The 18,981-nt window shown below is 38.6% G+C and overlaps 1 protein-coding gene across 4 annotated transcripts in view; it reads left to right on the top strand.

The window, feature by feature from the left end:
- Positions 1–18,981, top strand: part of SULF1 (sulfatase 1) — a 127,273-nt gene that overhangs the window by 44,113 nt on the left and 64,179 nt on the right. For all 4 annotated transcript variants that reach the window (XM_055800017.1, XM_027791703.2, XM_055800016.1 and 1 more), the window contains 2 exons: positions 16,241–16,300; positions 16,623–16,857. In XM_055800017.1, coding sequence (XP_055655992.1) covers positions 16,686–16,857 — 172 coding nt within the window. In that variant the 5' untranslated portion in view covers positions 16,241–16,300; positions 16,623–16,685. The remainder of the gene's footprint in view (positions 1–16,240; positions 16,301–16,622; positions 16,858–18,981) is intronic.

Below are 18,981 nucleotides of genomic sequence, written 5' to 3'. Positions count from 1 at the left end.
ACATACATGTTCTCTTCAAATGATTAATATAGCATCAAATGAGACATACTGTTTCTCTGGAAAATGTCCTTGTAAAGCTGACTGAAATAAGAGGTTAAATATCAAAGGGCTAACACAAAGAAAGGGAATGATCAAACAACTAGACTATTTTATGATTTACATGGGTTATTTTGCTGATGATTAAGTAAAGAAAAACCCACTGAGATGAAGAGTAAGCAATTACAATTGAGGAAACGCTCATACTTACTGCCTTATTAGTAGTATTCATAGACTGAGAGACCCTCCACAGGATGATCACTTGCTAATTCCTTATAGTCAACAGCTTTGATGTGCTTACATTATGTGATTTTCCTGAAGGAAGGAAAAAGGCAGGAAATATTCACCGAATGTATAATCACTAAGCATCAGAGAAAAATTGTGGAATTCAGGAAACATCTGTAAATAACGAAGGCTACATGTTTATTAATGGCTCTATCCCATCTTCAGCTGTCAACATCCTTTCCTAGAAAGACAGTTAATTGCAACATACGGAATAATTCCCAAAAATGAGAGCGAGATACTTCCTTGTCAGCACAGCTGACAACAGCAGTAATAGTTGGCTGTGGAAGTAGTGAAAATTTTGATTACTAGACCATAAAAAGTTCCTTTTACTGAAGTTTGTGTGGTACATGTATAGAAAAGACTTAGGAAAATTATACTTAACAAAGACTATCACAAGAATAGTAATACCTGGTTTCTCCCATCTGCAGTAAGTCTTCCTTTCTGGTAAGGTACCTTGCCTCTACGCTGACAGTACTTTTAAACTCCTTTCCTGCTGCTAGGGCAGGGGAAAGGTGCTTAAACAAAAATTAGATTCAGATTTCAGTTGATATTGTTAGATAGATTCAAAAACAATTCTAGTAATGGTGGATAGAAGAGAACATCTTCCCTGTGTGTGTGCCAGTAATGAACCAAAACATCAACAGATGGTGACTGCTGTTCCAATGGCAACAAGCTCTGTTCCTTGAGGCACAAGCATGTTGTGAGGATGTTTTTTTCTGTGAAAGCATATAGTCTAGGGACCTGTGAACAAAGTATCGTGATAATAACAATAGCCTGACCATGGGATCAGCAAGTTCATCTGCTGACACAACTGGGCTAACTTACAGTTGTTCAAGATGTGCTGCACTTGCTGCAATCGTTGACATGCCCAGTTAACAGATGATGCATCTGCCATGATAGTCCACAACACAACATAATATGCCATATTTTAGTCCCCACTGGCATTGTCATTATGGAAGTCTGAATGCCCTAAAGATTATGCAATTTAAATGCCCTCTGTCTTCAAAGAGAGAAAAGGCATGGTATTGGGGAACATTTAAATATGTAGAATGTCTGACAGTCACATATTTATATATGACAGAGAACCATAACACAGATAAAAACTGCAACATGAACCCCTCTGAAAATTCGGTATTAGTAAGAAAGTAAATATCAGTAAATCTTTTCGAGTTCCTTTACTTAGCTCCTAAGATAACACGCACCATGCATTGCTGAAGAAATGCAGTCCATTTTATATCCTGCAGTATAGGACAGTAAGTGAAACCATGGTTTTTCTTTGAACATTGACCTAAATATGACATTGCCGGCTTATCATTTCTCTTAATAATTTCTGAATAGTGTATGATTAATTTACAAGTAAAGAGATTAATTCAGTGTAAGACAGTCTTAGCTCAAATTCAAGGTTGATGAATGGAAAAAAGTCAGGAATACAGCTTCAAGGAGGTTTACCTAGATGATCATTAAGGATCTAAGCTCATGGTTCAGTCTACCTTGACATGTCATCATCCATAATAAATTACAGAATAGTGTTGATTTTGGAAAGTCCCTCTGGCTTAACATCCTCAGTAGTAATATTGTTGGGTTTTAAGGGAGGCTTTGTACTTAAGACTGTTGTCACTTAATATCGTAGGGATGTATGATCTGCTCTATGTCTTTCATTGAAGGCAGAGGTGGCCAGAGGATGATGATTTAGCTTTCAAAGGTTAAGATTTTTTAATTTCACACTTCAATGAAAACAAAAGCCTTCCAGTGTTTTTTGTTTTTCTTTCCACAACAAGAAATTGTATGGAAAATTTTTTTCAGGTTGAAAAGTTAAGGTTTTCCATCTGAGCCTCAAGTCTGGGAGTAAGCAGAAAGCTTAGCCTGGACTCAAGTGTAGTTGAGCTGATCCTTCTCTGTTTTAGTTCCAATGCTATTTCATTGACACCAGTGATAATCAATTAGCTAATTCTTTGCACAGTGAATCAAGGAACTTAATGACGTGATGGAAGAAAACATGAAAAAATACTGAAAGGGTTCTAGCCAACATACAGTTTACAAACAGAGAATGGTACATTAAAAATTTGTCCAAGAGTCCTATTCAACAGGATATTTTCATAACATATTGTATAAGGAGTAGTTGTTCAGCCATAAGCCTTAGGCAGGTATGAGACACTAACTTGTGACTTTCATTGCACTGCCTAGGAGATGCATATGATTCACACTAGTCAACCAGTTGCCTTGGTTTTAAGCAATTTCATGCTAAAAAAAATGTATTAGCAAAAGCTCTTTACTATTTGGTCATGGTTATTTGCTTCCTAAAATTGCCTTCCCACTGTGTCCTCACCTGTAAGCTAAAACCTGAATCATTTGACTGTTAACAATTGATATATATTTTGTATAGGCTGCTGAACTGGATATTAAACAGTTAAACAGGATAGTTTATAATAAATAGACCACTGTTTATCATACTGGTAAAGTGCATAGACCACTATTTATCATACTGGGAAAGGTGCTGATTTGTGACATGCTCCATTCTACTGCATCACAATTTTGGTTTGATGGTTGCTGTTTACACCCTTCCCCACAGAATAGCTAGTTCTGTGGATTTATCCATAACCATTTCCTGGTGAGATGTACTTCTCCATTGCAACTTTTAGGGCAACTTTTCTGCAGTTATAGATGATGGGGTTTGATTCTCATTCAGTGGGATAGATATTTTTCAGTCGTTTACAAATGATGCTGTTGCTCTCTGTGCGTGCAATGGCCATGAGGCACTGCTGGCCCTGCCTACCCATGGGGCCTTCACCTCCCTGCCTATGGCTCAGGACCCCATGCCAGCCCCTTGGGTCTCCCTGCCACCTGCCCATGGCGCAGGACCCCATTTCAGCCCCCTGGGCTCCCTCGGGCCCTGCTAGGCCATGGGCCCTGCTGAGCTGGGCCTACCCGTGGGCCCATGTCCCGCCTGTCCCCAGGGAGGTGCCCCGTGCCTGAGGCCGGGGCTGCCCCAGTGCCCCTGCCGTGCTGCGGGCTGGGCCAGGACAGGCTGCCAGACCCCGCCGGGCGGCTCCTGACCATGGCATGTAGGGCCCATGCTGGGCCCTGAAAACATGGCTATAGATGTTCCTTGAAACACAAGGGGATTTCATTTGCAGATACATAAAAATTATGTCAGTGAACATAGGAAATGATCCCAAAAATCAGACGTTTCACCATATCTCTTTCCCAGCTCTATTCTGTGAAAAGCTGAATATGTAACTCAATATTGTAATAAGGGCCTGGCTTGTGGAGAGAAAAATCACGCAAAGAAACATATAAGAGTTTTACAAATAGTTGCAACATTGAGATAAATGCCTCTGACCAGGGTCAACAGAGTTTTAAATGTAGGAGATAATGGAAACATAATCCAGTGCCATATGATACTTTAGCATAATGCATTTTTCATTTCAGATCTTTTCTCTGTCTTTATAGCCTGAAATGTTTGGTATATTTTTGTCCAGATTTTAACATGTCTGTAACTTAAATGTACTTTACCAGCTAGGGAGAAGGTACGTTTCTAGGAGCTTTCAGTAAAATGGAAAAACAAGAAGGTGGGGTAACCCGAGCAGGTGAGCAAGCGGTGCATTAGGCCGTGTGCTATATAGGTGCTGTCATCCCTTCCCACAGGTCAGGGGAGGGGGTTTAGGGTATGTCATCTCCTTGAAACCACTCTGCTTTTAAAGGAGATGCTAAGGAGAGCTAGGAATTTTATAGAAGTGTATTATAAGATTGAATAAAAGAACAGGGATAGGAAAAATGTTGTATTTTCAGGCTGTCCTCCTTTCTGTAGCTGGAAGCCTTTTGCACTGCCTCTGTTTAACACCACCACCACAGTAAGTGGTTTTTCCAAACAGTGCTCATGCTTTTCTTTAGGTGCAAGTTACAGTTTCCAGATACGCAGCAGGACACTACACACAAATAACAGAGCATTTTCAGTCTGGAAGTTTTTCTATATTAATGTTCAGTGTTGAATTCTTCTGCCATAAAGGAAAATGTTTGGGCAGCCAACAGGGGGGATTATGCCACCAGCTCCTTGTAGATTTTTTCTGAATCTTCTGTCTAAGAAACATTGTTTGCTCTTCACTGTAAGCCATGGAAAACATCTCTAATTTTAGAGGGAAACTATCTGGAGGCTGTGTTAGTCTGAGAAACCTGTGACCCTCTGTCTCAGAGTACCTATTGCCAAGAGCTTATGATCAGAGCTGCCTACATGAGTAACCCTTTCTGTGGGGAAGATTCTGTGGGAACAAACACAAGTTAATAACTTCATTCCTAGTGGAGAATAACTCTGGGAAATACATTAATCATTGTGAAGTTAATAGATCATACTGCTGTCTTCAAGAACAGTATGGTTTTTGATAGATTTTAAGATATTAAGAAATAAGAAGTATTTGTAAATTTTAATACATGAAGGGCTGGTTATGATTAGCTTTTTTTTCCAAACGATTTTTCCTATAAAACTGCTTTCTTGTGGTTATAAACCTTCCATCAAAATTTCTTAAATTAAACCTGGAAATAAACACATTTTGCAAATGCAATGCCATTGTAAAAAGAGGCATTGGAAAATTATCATTATTCACTGTTTACAGCCCTGTTTGAGTTTTGCAGTCTTCTAAGAAACTAATAAACGGCCTGAATGATACTTTCAGGAACAATTGGAACTTGTTGACAGCACTAAAAATTTGAAATTCCATATTTTAAAGCAATAACTGTTTCACATAGTGAAACAGAGGATGCAGAATTTAAGCTGCCTGCATTTAGACTTTAAAATCAGCCATATGGGACAGAAGAGGTCCCTCTGGAAAAATATTCATTTAACTCCTGATAAATTACTCATTTTTGCTTGTTTATTTTAAAGAACAACATACACAGGAATGTATTCATGGCAGATGAATTAGCTCCTATATTATGAGTGTGCAGTGTGGTTAGTGTGAAACATTTACACCACCCAGCTCATCAGAAACCAGTCAGATCATTTGTTTCATTCCAGCTGCACTCTTTACATTTACATGGGGCCTGGGACAGAGGGGATTTCAAATCTCTCTTTTCTCATATATAAAGTTGCACTTTTTTCCAAGTCCTGACTGCTTTAATCACTCTGCTTTATTAACAAAACAACCCCAAAATGATGTCTGAAACAGCTTTTATTTCTGTTGAAGCAATGACCACTGAAATCATTGGAGGATTTCTCCACAGTTCAAAGGACCTTGGATAAGGCCTGAAATTTTGGCTAATTCCTGTGGCTGTGGAACAAAATTCAGACTTCAACATTTAAGACTTTTAAATGTGAGGACACAAGTCAGAGATTTCTTATAAACAGCGCACAGTGATGAAATAAGTGGAATGGGAAGTGAATAGGAAGAGTCTCAGAGTTGCGAGCAATGAGACACATGGGTATTAGTCCATGATACTACTCTATGCTGAATTCTAGGACTTGCTTTGGTGTCAGTGTCCTTTTGAAAACAGCCTACTAGTCTATTGCTGACTTCTGGATTTTTGTCAGCCTGTAACTATAACAAAACTGGTGCCTTTTTATAGCACTATTAATTTCTGATCCTGAGCATAACACAAAATGTTCAGAAATAACCAGAAATAGAAAAATTACATTTTCAGTCAATCCAGCTATTCGAAAGTCATCATTGATACATTCACTTTGCAAGGAAAGGCTCTGTGAAATTTTTGTTTCACCTAGTTAGCACACTTTTCCCTAATGGCAATACCACTTTAAACAAATTTTACAATGTATTTAACTCAACACTTGCTAGACAGCATCTAAAATACTATTTCCAGTTCTAGGTCCCCAATATGGGAAAGACATCAATAAACTGGAGTGAGTTCAGCAGATGGCCATCAAGGTGGTTGGGAGCTGGAGCCCTTGCCCTGTGTGAAGAGGCTATGGGAGCAGAGATGGCTTCAGAGGGTCTAACAGCAGCCCCCCAGTGCCTACAGAGGGGCCACTGGGAAGACAGAGCCTCATTCTTGAGTCATGCATGGCAGGAGAGGAGGACAAGAGTCAATGGACATAAGTTGAAATAAAAAAGATTCAGACTGGATATAAGGAAAAACAAAAGTCACCCTCAGGACATTCAAGCAGTGAGACAGGGCCCCAGAGCATTTGGGCAGTGTCCATCCTTGGGGGTTTTCAAACCTGACTTGGTAAAGCCCTAAGCAGCCTGGTCTGACCTCACAGCTGAGCCTGCTAAGGATAAAGAAGTGGATTCTCTGTAAGTTGCTCTAAACATTCCTGAATTAGTTCATTGATGCAGTTTATGAGACACCTTTCATAGGAGGACATCTCATCTACATTTAGGGGAAAAAAGTTCAGTAACGCAAGCATTGATGGTTTTCCCATAATAATCACTGCAAACTGGGATACCTCCCAAATTTCTTCCCACACAAAATGAAGAAAAGCACTACAGCTCTGTCCTTTGCATTTCTATCTCTTCACTATCTAGGAGTAATTTCCAGTAGGCTCCGGTCCTTCCCATTCCTGATCCATGCTGTATTATTCAGAAGCTCCTACCTAACGATTACCAGCTTCCATTCCTGTCCTCCATCTCTGTGCATAATTCAGTCAGGCACTGGGACATAAGGCTGACTGCCTGCTCCATCAGTGTTAGTGAAAATAATTCTCTGTGTGTTGTTCAGGCATCTTGGTAGAATCTTCGTTCATGAGCAGGCTTACAATTAACTATCTATAAATATATGACATATATGTAATTTTTAAAGATGATATAAAATCATGTCTTTTCATTGCTAAATAGGAACTTTGTTCAACAAGAAGTGCACTGGAAATAAAAACATGTCTGCTTGAATGTATTCAGCTTCATCTTCCATGCTTTAAAACTGCTCTCTCATCTACAGAAGCCAGGACTGTGAAATTGAAAGTACCTGCATATGCACTTGAAAGATGAAGAAAGTCTTTCCGCAGGCATTTTCACCTGGAAAATGCAAGCACATTTTTACGTGCTACCCTTTCAAAATGTTTCTGAGATAGTTATTCACAGAATAATTTCAACAAGTCATTCTTGAGCCTCTCAGATCTCAGAATGAAGATTATTTTCAAGCAGCTCTTTGAGAACAGATTTCCAGAATTCAAGCTGAGAGAACTGGTATTCCTCAGAGAGATAAGCTGTATATGGTATATTCTGTCCTTGAACAGGCAAGTGTGACTCTAATTTCAGGCGGGTTTGATAGGAATACTAATTTTCAAGTGTAATTCAGTATCCAGATGCTTTGTAGATTTTGGCTGTTCCCCATGTACCACTGATGGTTAGCTTTCTTTAAAAATATTCAGCAAATACCTTAAAGCGTCCTTTCACCAGGGATGATGTATCAAAGAGCCTGCAAGAGCTTGGTTTAAAGTGCTGAGCAGTCCTAATCCAGCAAGCATTTATTTTGCACAGCAGAACACATGTATCGGGGTCTAAGTAAGGACTTGGATGCCTGATTTGGCAGTAAAATCCGTCAGTTGTATTCTTTGCTCTTACTTGCTGCCATTCCTGTGCAAAGTGTTTTTCACCTGGTAGGACATGGCCACATGGAGATGACTTTCTGAGTTTCTCCATGATGTGTCAGTTGCAGGTCACTCTGGGAATCCCTCCCAGGTATGTGCTCGAGTGGGCACTGTGGGACAGTGAGGTGACGGCAGGTGAGGGGACTGGGAGGATTACTGTGATAGCAGACATAAGTCCCCTATGTTCCTGGGTTGGGGCTGTACCTTGTGACCTGCCAGGTAATGCAGCTTGGGGAGCGCAGGGGTCTCCTGATTACAAAGGCAATTAAAAGTAAGATTGATAGCAGGGGTGATGTGCTTCTCGGCAGTGCCTCAAGTCAGTGCAAATTCCTTGCTGACTGATCTTTATAGAAAAGGTTATGAAGCATCTGGTTTTTTGTAACAGATTGGTTTGTTTGGTCTGACTGTTTACTATTATTAGTAGGCTGGTTACTCTATAGTACAGGTTTGCCAGAGAGGAACTTACTTGAAAACCCATTTCTTGGTCTGTCAAGGAGCTTTTACATGTATAGCAGTGAAGGTAAAATTTATACTGTGCCAGGACTGGAAAAATTGCTTGACAAAAAGAGGTAATCTAGTAAGGAAGATCTTGCTTTAAAAATGGTACTCAGGACGTGATCCATTGAGTCAATCTTAGTAGTTCTATTAAGTTCAGTTTGACTTTACTGAGAGTAAAACTCATTTGAATACAATGACACTACTCAAATAAATAAATAAATAAATAAAAGAAAAAAATCATTAGGCTTAGTGTTCAGACCTGGAAGAGAAAGTCAACAGACACCATATGCAGTCTGTAGTGCATATACATGTGCATAAGCACACAAAGTACTGATGCTACAAGCAAGTTCACTTTCTGCACTGTGTTTTAAGAGTAAATTTTTCAAAAGCACTTAGACGAACTGCCTGACTCTCTAGGTTAGCCCGGGAACGGCACCTATCTAAATTCCTGTGGTGTTTTTGAGTAGTCAATCCTTCTGCATTACAGCTAAAAGTACATCTGAGATTCTCTCCTAGGAGTACAGGTGCTGCTTTCTACATACATACACTTACATAGATTCATACTGCCAGTTCCTCACACTTAGTCCTTATATAGATTCCTCTGGTCCCCATGAGCTCCTTCTGCTTCCCCTGTGCAGTCAGCAAGGAGGGTGGCCAGAGCAGCCATGCATTAGGCTCAGCTTCTACCCAAGACCACCCACCCACATGGTGGCACAACCTACCTTAACTACTCCCTGTGATACATGGAGTGTGTACATTACCATGGGAAAATGGACATATTCTCTGTCTTCTCCTATATAAGTAGATCCATAGATATTCTGTGCTAAAGATGCTGTGTTCATATTCAAGTTGGGTATGTCCATTTATTTAGAAAAATAAACTGTTTACCAAATAAAAAATCAAAAATCCCTTTTTCAAAGGGAGTTGCAAACCTTTGAGGGGGTGTAAACAAATTTAGGAAGGAAACTTTTTAAGCTGAAAGAGCTCTCTATCTAAAGGAGATGTGAAAAGCTATGCTCTTGCACAGTTTCTAAAGCTGGAGGGCTTAAACAGGAACTTAAAGAAACGTGCAAACTGTGTCGCTGTTGTTCACCTCTGTGATATGATCTCCCAACTCGACTACTTACTGTATCACAGAATTGCCAGTGTGTTATTGTACGGGATGTTTTCATAATGCCCCACACTGCTGAAGTGAGCGGGGATATAGCAAAGATACGTAATTTTAAAATGGAATTTTCAAATTACATGAAATTCCTTCATACACAGAGGTTACTCTTTATATTTGAAAAATACTTGGAGTCTTTTAGCAATTATATTACCTGGTAGCTGGAAAGCCACTTTCTAATATCAGAAGCCTGTTTGGAGCCTGGTCACATCTAATTATCTTTCTCAGTCTTAATTATTTAGCAAGTGCTAATAAACTGCACATATCATGACACTCATGTTTAATAAGCACATAAATTTAATTGATTTTTTTCCCTCTCTTTGAAGACTAACAGACATGGAATTCAATCACAAGGCAATGGCATTATAACTTTCAATATAACATCAGGTTTTAATAAGCCTCCTGTTTGCGGCACACATGTGCTTAAGACTGCCTGGAAACCAAATCAGTAGAGAAAAGGGATTACTTTAGATTACTTTGAAATGTGCATTGTTTGAAATGGCCTCTGGTGACCAGCTTTCATGAATGGCTGATTTTACTTGTGGGGCACGTCATCTGGCTCAATTATACCGGGCTCTTTTGTATGACAAGTGCACTTCTTGGCTGTGTTGAAATATGAAATTCTAAAACAAAGTAAATCAGATGGTGAGAAATAAATTTAAGTAACTGTATATTATTAGAAGTTTGTAACTTAACAGCAGGCACTCTTCTTACTGAAAATACATGGGAATTTTCTTTCAAAACTTTCACAGATCTGCATTTAACATAAAAACATTAATTTAAATTTTATTTAATATTTTGTTCAACTATATTAACAGCTTTAAAATCAAAGACACATTTTCCTTTTCTCAAAGACAGATCATTTCTTCTACAGTTATGTATTTTTAAAATGTTATTGGAGTTTGTTGTTCTACTCTGACATATGAAGTGTTGGAAACTTTTACCTACTAAGAATATCCCTTAACCTGTACCAAGTTATAAAAGTGGGTTAGCAAGTGTGCATTATGCTTTCAAGTCACTGCAGGCTTTTTCCTTTCCTGTCTGTAACTGTTTGCAAAATTACAATGTAAAAACGTAATATAAGGTTATGATTCTCCCTGCCTGCAATTACTTTAAATTATAGTTACTTTAAATTAATCTAGCCTGAGGCACTGATGATACAACATTATAATACACAGATTACATTTGGAAGGGGAGCGGATAACTGATTGATTAGTAAAGTGTGCTGGAAATCCAATAGATAATGATTAGATTAGACCCAGATAGAAACTGCATTCTTTGTGTTCACTGTAAATCCTATACTTTACAACTAAGATTAGGGGATTAACCTTTAAGAAGAGATGGTAGATCTTGCTTTTTCTTGACTTTTGCTATACTGTAAATGTGTTTCCCATGGCTGCAGGCTCGATATTCCCACAGGAAACTGACCCGCAGATTTACGCGGTCGTGCCTTGTAGTCTGAGATTGCAGGGTTTGCCTTTTAAATACAAGATATAAGTGTAAGATGTGAGAAGAGCATTAACATTACTAAACTTAAAACAGTCATCTGTCAACAGCTTTTTCCACTTAAGTGCTTCACTGTATTAGTGAAATTGAGAGTTGTTATTGTTGTAGGGTGTTACAACCCTCTGGTTGTCAAGGCAATATGATTTAAGGAGAGATTTAAGGCTTCTGAACCACTAGGTTGCATTGGTGCAGATGAATATCTCGTCTCCCTGACCTTTTATTATGTAATTTCATTCTGTCTGCACAATTTTCATGCAATTACTAATCTCATGAAGTTACTAATTTTGTTGGGTCTTTAAGCGCACATCTGCTATGATTCATAGCATAGGCTATGTGAGACTTTAAGAGGTCCATCCACCCTTTGACATACACATCAAAGATTTGCAGAAGATGTATGCGTGTGGCTGAGAAAACCCTTTTCACTCCCTTTCACCTTGGAGTTTCCATGTATGCAAAACATTCTTGAGTACACCAGCATTGCTGGGTGGACACATTTCACTTTAAAGCAAAGAACTGAAAATGGTACGTGCAAACTACTGAATCTGATCTTTGTAGGGGCACGCGTGGGTGAAGCCACCTCCAGTTAACATGATGACAATGATTTCTGGCACTACAGGCTGACTTGGTTTTTGAAATGTTGCTGACCAGGTGCTCACCAATGTGCTCATCCTCCAAGGTCATACTAGAAATTACAAAACAAGGTCAATAGCAGAATCCCTACTCTGCTTTTTATGAATTATGAGATTCTTCTTGTTGTCCTTTGCCTTTCTACTTTTATAGAGAGTCCGATTTTAAGGAAATAGAGAACACTGGGGTCATATTCTTGTAAAAAATGTTCGTTAAAGCCAAAACTGTTAGGTCAGCAGGTCATGAGTAAAATATATAGGAAGATAATGCTCCTTTGCTTGGGGTGAGGAAGGAAAGCTCATTTTCTTGTAGTGATTGATATCTGAGGTTTTGTTTGTTTGAAAGGTTTTATCCATTTATTTATCACAGAAACCTGTAAGAAATTGTCCAAGATGATCCTTTGCATAAAGGAAATGAGGCAACTTATCACTTGCAATGACAAGGCCTTCTGCTTCTTTTCTGTGCTTTTGATATATTTTTGTGCAAGTTCCTAGCACTTGTCAGCAAATCTTAAAAATATCCTAAGTAGCAAAACATTAATTCATGGATTGTATCTTAATTATATACAACTACGTCATATTTTTTGAGACAGGAAAATCTACGTACAGAGAAATAATTAGTAGGATACTGGATAGTAATGAGGAACAAAACACTTAACCACAAAATTGCTAGTGCATTAGGAGTTCTTGATTTAGGATCCCTGTTGTACCTTACATCCTCAATTCACTGGGTGCATTTATTGCTAGTATCAGGGGGACAGAAACCAAAATTCTCGGTCTTAAGCTCCACAATCACAGTCCACATTATTAATAGTATTAGTATTATTACTGCTGTTTCCTTTATTGACCAGAGTTGATCCATTTTTGTTTCTAAGTAAGGGTCACTAGAGCAGTGGGCCTTAACCTATGACTTTGGATAAGGTGATGTCCTCAGTGTTCATGCCCAAAATAAAATACCATCGCTGTGGTACAGAGAAGACAAAGTTGCCTGCCCTTTCTTACCACTTGGTCATGAATTATGGATGTGGGACATTGCATAGTCCATGGTATTAGGGACAGATGTGTGTCCAGTATCCTTATTAACTATCCCCACATTTGATTTCAGAGTTACAAAAAAGAAAAAAAATCTGTTCATATAAGCCAATTTCCCTGTGCAAAGATATAAGGAAGCCACATTTGTAGAATATTAAATATGAAGAAGACCATATATCTTTAAAGCTTATAATGGAGTATGCTTGTGGATATTCTGTGCCCTGTTTCTCAAACAAAGTGGACAAAATTCTGGACAGATATTTATTAGCCAAAGACAAAACGACACTTTAAGTGAAGTTAGTAAAAATGTGGACATGAAAACAAAGTGGATTTTCAAAGGGAAAATGCTCTTTTTTGAAAACAGGCTGTCTTTTGTTGTGTTTCAAATTAAGCACTTTCAGCCAATGTGCTGAAAAATCTTAAACACTTCTTGGCCAAAATGAATATAAAATCTAGGCATAGTTTCAAAAGATGCTGTTATACTTTTTTTTTTCTTCCTAGTCACTGAAAGATAATCTCTTAAGAGACTTAGAAATAAAGTCCTCCTAGTTTTTATGCCACATCACATGAAGTGGCACTGTAGCCATTCTTTGCAGTGCCCTGCCAAAGTAATTCAGGTTTCACGGGTAATTAATTCTCCACGCCAACAAGTCCTTGAACTGCCTGTTATAATACTAGCAGCATAGTACCAACTAAAGATCCAAGTATTCAGAATTTATCCCATGAAAGGTGAGTATAAACTATAAATCTGTGCTTCTGAAAAAAAAAAAAACAAAACCAAAAAAAACAAACCACCTGAAAGGTGAGGAAAAGTGGTTTCTTTGTATTTCCCTGGTTTCATTTATTTACTGACTACATTTCAGTTGTCATAGATGTGTTCTATAGGAAAAATGTAATTTTGATTTTCCAAATAGCATATATAGAAGTTATGTTCATTGCTTGTTTACTTGGCTAGAGAAAAGCATTTTATTGTACCATCTTGATTTCTGAACACTGCACAAAAAATTTTACTTTCTGATGTGAATTTGAAAAGGTTCCTTTCAGAATTTCTCATATTTTTGTCTATCTCTCAAGACCAATTACAGTGTTTGTAGAGGCACTTGTAGAGTACCAGTACCCAACACAAACATTGCAGCCTTGTCTTCCCTATCAAGCCTGTATTTTGACAGTTTACTTCATTTCCTTCTAGGACTGGGAAACAGGCTGTAAAAGGACAAGTTAACAAAGATCACCTTTTAGTAAAGATTTGTCATGTGCAAAACTGAACTAGTTATGAGCAACAAAAGGTGGTCTTACTGTGCCTATGTGCAAGAACCATACAATGAAACTTGGATAATTAATTTTATATGTGTAGATCAGTCCTGATATTTTCCTTTATCCATCAAAGGAAAAAAAATAGAATTGGCAAAGAAATGCTTCATGCTCTTTCCTAGAAAAGACTTGCCTAAGGTGACCCTTACTTGCAAAAGGATTTTTTTAAAAGTAACTAATATAGCCCAAAGATGGTGAAATGAAAAATACTTGTTAATGTTCGTTTGGATTAGTGTAAATTTTATTAGCACTGAGGTGTAATTGTCAGGAACTTGCAGTTTCATACTATGGGGCATTATTCAAACACGTTGGTGCCAATGTTTGCTCGGCACAGTCAGGATGACTGCGCTTTCTGGGTCAACATTGTCTGAAAAAGTTTGCTGTACAGTACAACTGAGGTAAGAAACTAAACATTGAATCTCACTTCATGTAGTCTTTTGTGCTTTCTGAGGTGAGTCAAAGTTTTGCTATTTAAAGATCAGACATTTAGAGAAATTGTATTTCTTCTTTTGCACCAGCAGCATGTGGTGTCTGGTGTCTGTCAGAGTGCTGACTTCTCCAGTCACCCTGGTCTTCAGGGCTTTTGTCAGCTTTCATGTGACTTAGAACAAATACATGGAAATTGAACTATTTTTAAAAGTCAGTCCAGACTAATTACAGACTTCCAGTCTACTTATCTGAATGTTGTGTAATCACCGAAATGGCATTTAACATTAAATGCCAATTCCCCATATTGGCTTTGCAGTGCTCCCATGTTAGTCAGAGGCTGAACTGTTTGTTGGTGCAGAGACAATGAAAGACAAGATTTCTCTGCCACAGATGCTTGGATTTTCCTTTTAAAGACATTCACACTCTTCTGGTGTAATTACAGCCTGCCAGAGTGAGGAGCATGAAACTGTTTAGCTTGCGAAGCTTAAAATAAAAGGTGTATATGAAAACAAGAACACGATCCCTTTTCTAGCAGCCCAGCACCAAGCCCCATCCCTTCCTTCTTCTTTGGCTTCTTACTCTGAAATTTAGAGCACCTTCCTATTAATTCATTTCTAGGTGAGTGATAGGACCTTTTTTGCCTTCTGTGTTTCTCTCAATTATTTCTGCTTATTAATCTGTTTGTAGGTCATGTTGCATGTCTGAATATGAAGTCTCAGGTGTGGGTGCACAGGTCTCCTCATGAGTTATGCTCCATTCTAGCTATATACCGTGCACCCCAGTTCCCATGCAGACTTCCCCTTGGGCAGATCTCTTGAATGTTCTTGGGCTTGGGTGGTTTTGTGGGGGTTTTTTATTGACTAATATTATCGTACTTTTTCCATAGTCTCAGAACAAAACCAGAAGGAATGTATGTGGCAGGTCAATACCCTGGAGGGAGCAGGCATGATTCTGCAGTTTCTTTCCCACCCACTTCCTTTTTGCCCCCAGATATTCCCTCCCTTCCCTTTGTGTAATAGGACGGTTTTGCAGAGCTACAATGCTGAAAATGTTAAAGTGTAAGTGGCTACCCGTTCCTCCTCAGACCAATCAGTCATTTTCAGTTGCAGGTTTAAATCTGCTGCAGCAAAGCCAAGCCTCTGTGCTTGCATCAGGTCTTACAAAAGCAAGGCTGTTTGACTGACAGGCACAGAGACGGGGTTCTGATAACATGCTGAGCTGAGTCTGGAAGCACAGTATCAAGGACGAGGCTGTGCCAGAGGTACTGTGCATTATGGATGAGGCACTCAGGTCTGTCGTTGATTGATTGAGGGACAGTTACGCTCTTTCACAATGCTGGGTAAGATCATCTGGACTGTCACTTAATATGAGCTTTCTTGTCAGTGGGAAGATGACTTTTCACATAGTGATCCAATACAGATTGCAAATGACAGCCGTGCTCTCCCTCTGCTTTGTAAGGGTTTAGTTGCTCATGCAGGTGAGTTAACCTAAAATAGCTTTATCGCTTGCCAGGTGCCATACACTGGAATTAACTCTTATTCTTAGAACCTCAGGCTAACTATAAATGTTGGAAAAGCACCTGCATTTGGTGTTGTGAGATATATGTCCTTTATCTCTAGCAGCCAAAGTGCCATCTAAACTTTGTGTAGGTACGGTGTTAAATTAAGTGGGGGAGGTGGGGGGAATCCAATTTTTTTCTACTTTTTTTTCTTTCAGGACAGAGAAAGAAGCTGTAACAAACAGTTCTGGAGACTTTGAAGCACAGCCACAGTACTGAGGTCTTTGACTGACAAGCCTTCTGCTTTCTCTTTCTTACAGGTCTCCTCCTACAGATGTTCTGAACACGTCTGCATCCCAGCAATTTTTTGCTGTGCGCAGGTACTGAATGTAAGGAACAAGCTGCATAAAAGGAAGCGTGGGGTGTAGGAGAAGCAGCACTATGAGGAGTATACCAGAAGTCATGCCTATATAAAATGCAGGCAGTGGCATGACTTCAAGCAAAAATTTCTTGAGAAAGCATAGTTGCAGAATGACCGAGTTTATTCTTAGAAAATGACAGAATAAAGCTCTTATTCAACAATATGGCTTATAATCATGTTAAATGGTATGTGTCAGACTTAACTTCCCTAAGTTGCATCCTTTCACTGTGTGACTGGAAGTTTATTTATTGCTTGAACAGAATTTCTTTTCCTCCCTACAGGTCTTGAAAACTAGAGCTCAGGCACTTCTGGATTAGTCTTTTCATTGAAATACTGGAACTACTATGAAGTCTTCTTGGTTTGCACTCATCTTGGCAGTGCTTAGTACTGAATTGCTAACAAGTTACTGTTCCTCCGTCAAGTCCCCGAGGTTCAGAGGACGTGTGCAGCAGGAGCGAAAAAATATCAGACCAAATATCATCCTTGTACTCACCGATGACCAAGATGTGGAGCTAGGTGAGAGATAATTGTTATTTGCTACTTCATTTCATCCTGTGTCTTTCAGTAATTTCTGCCAAGCAGAAAGGACTTTAAATTCACACAAGGTACTGGTCCTGGAACACTATCAGAATGTGGGACAAGTTTTGAAAATAAGTTAGCATATATTACTTAACAGCACTCATCACATTTAGTTACAGACTTTAGGTAATATATGTTTATCAAAATATGCCATGGAGGGCTTTAATCACCAGGATAAAAGGATTTAATAATACCTGCAAGGACATACAGGTAAAAAATGTGCATCAAAAGCCCTTTTTCACTTTGTGACTTTCTGTGGCATTGAAAAAATTAAACCTTTTGAGGTTAACCATTCCTCAGTGCTGTACAGATGAGTATCTATTTTTTCCACATATTTGTCACATGCATGTATGTCATCTGACATGTTTATGCACACAGGCAAACTGGTCTTGTTTCAGGACATAAGCTTAATATTTTTATGAATTATTAAACTGTTTTAAATCCATCTGCTTTAAAACTATGCTATTTGTATAAAAATAGGACAGTTTTGCTTTCACAAGTGTACTAAATATCTGAGCACAACCAGGACATACCAGCCGGAAGTTATTTTCACATATTTTTCTTAGGGTTGAAAAAGTTTAAACACTTGGATGATGTTCCAGGAGGCCTTTGAATGTTTTCCATTAAGTAAGTTAAAAAGATATTAATGGTAGTTATGCATATAACTGATTTTTTGGTTCGCTGCCCAAACTGAAAAATCAAGGAGAGAAAGAGGATCACTTCAGGTTACCCCCAAGCAAATATTTTAGTTTTGGGGGTGGGAGGTAAGATCAAAAAGGTTAAAAAAATTGGCAAATCAATTTGAAATTAAATCTTGCATTCTTAGGGTTTTTTTAATGAAAGACATGGTTTTAATGAAATTATAGTAAATTTCTAAAGAAAATGCCATGGTAACACTGAAAAATCAAAATGCTTCATTCCAGAAAACAAAATAGTCCATTTGTTCTAAAATCATATACTTTCAGCCAGAAAGTTGTAGACAAAAAGTGGTCTAGATCTAAAAGCAATTCTTTACTTGCTAGCATTCTTGCATTGGTCATGACACAATGATAATTTGCACAGTCCTTCAGGGTTGCGAGAACATGATTAATAAACTGTATTTCATGACTGAGAGTTAGTGTTTTTATGCAGCAGAGCTCCAACACCAGGCCTTTAGATAAGAGTACATTATCTCTTTTATTTCTCACTCTTTCAAATGTCTGCTCTGTTTAGCCATGCTGCATAATGAATGGCTGTCCCTGGCTCTGTTTTTGGCCTAAAATATAGCTATTACAATAGGAATGCATGACTTCGTGATAGACTTGTTCTGAAAATTTTGTTTAAAGGGTCAAGTCATGTATTCCTTTTTGTGGTCTGAAAGAGCCTGCTTTCTCCAGGGCACCAGGGAAGGTAGGTCAGCAGACACATGTGTCTGAACAGTGTTACTGACTTGCTGTCTTCAGTCTTGCAATAGGATTTGCAAGTGGTGAAAGAGGAGGAAGGATGTGGCAAGCCACTTTGTTCATTTTGTGGAGCTCCACTTTGAAAGCTGTTCTGGATGTGTGCAGGGCACTCTGGCTCCTATTAGCAGGCAGCTGAGCAATAGCCTGGATGTGTATGCATTCCCACTGCATTGAAGACACAGGTTTCCCCTTTTCACAGATCATTTCACAGGAAACAGGATTCATCCACAAGACTTACCGTACTATATTATTCACACTTCTGCTAATAAATCATTCTGCTTATTTGAAAAGTAAAATCATACTGTTTTCCATGTGTGGATTATCCCCTTACCCTTCAATGATTCCTGAGAAAAATCTCAGGTTTCCAAAAGGTTAATGGGAAGTAACACTTTTGGCCACAAACGGAATAAAACTTAGGCATTGGTATCCAAAAATCACAAGACTGAAAGTCTCAATATGGATTATTTGCTCTTGTATTCCATGCACAAATAATTCCAAAAGCTGTTCCAAATGAATGCTTTAACATAAAAGCATATAAAGTACATTATAGACTTCCATCAGGAAGGATTTCTCTCCAGAGCACGTATAAGCATTGAACCAAATTCATTTGCCTGAGTGC

Source organism: Falco peregrinus, chromosome 3 (assembly GCF_023634155.1).
Source record: "Falco peregrinus isolate bFalPer1 chromosome 3, bFalPer1.pri, whole genome shotgun sequence".
Taxonomy (NCBI): Eukaryota; Metazoa; Chordata; class Aves; order Falconiformes; family Falconidae; genus Falco; species Falco peregrinus.
This window is presented reverse-complemented; position numbering and strand designations above follow the sequence as displayed.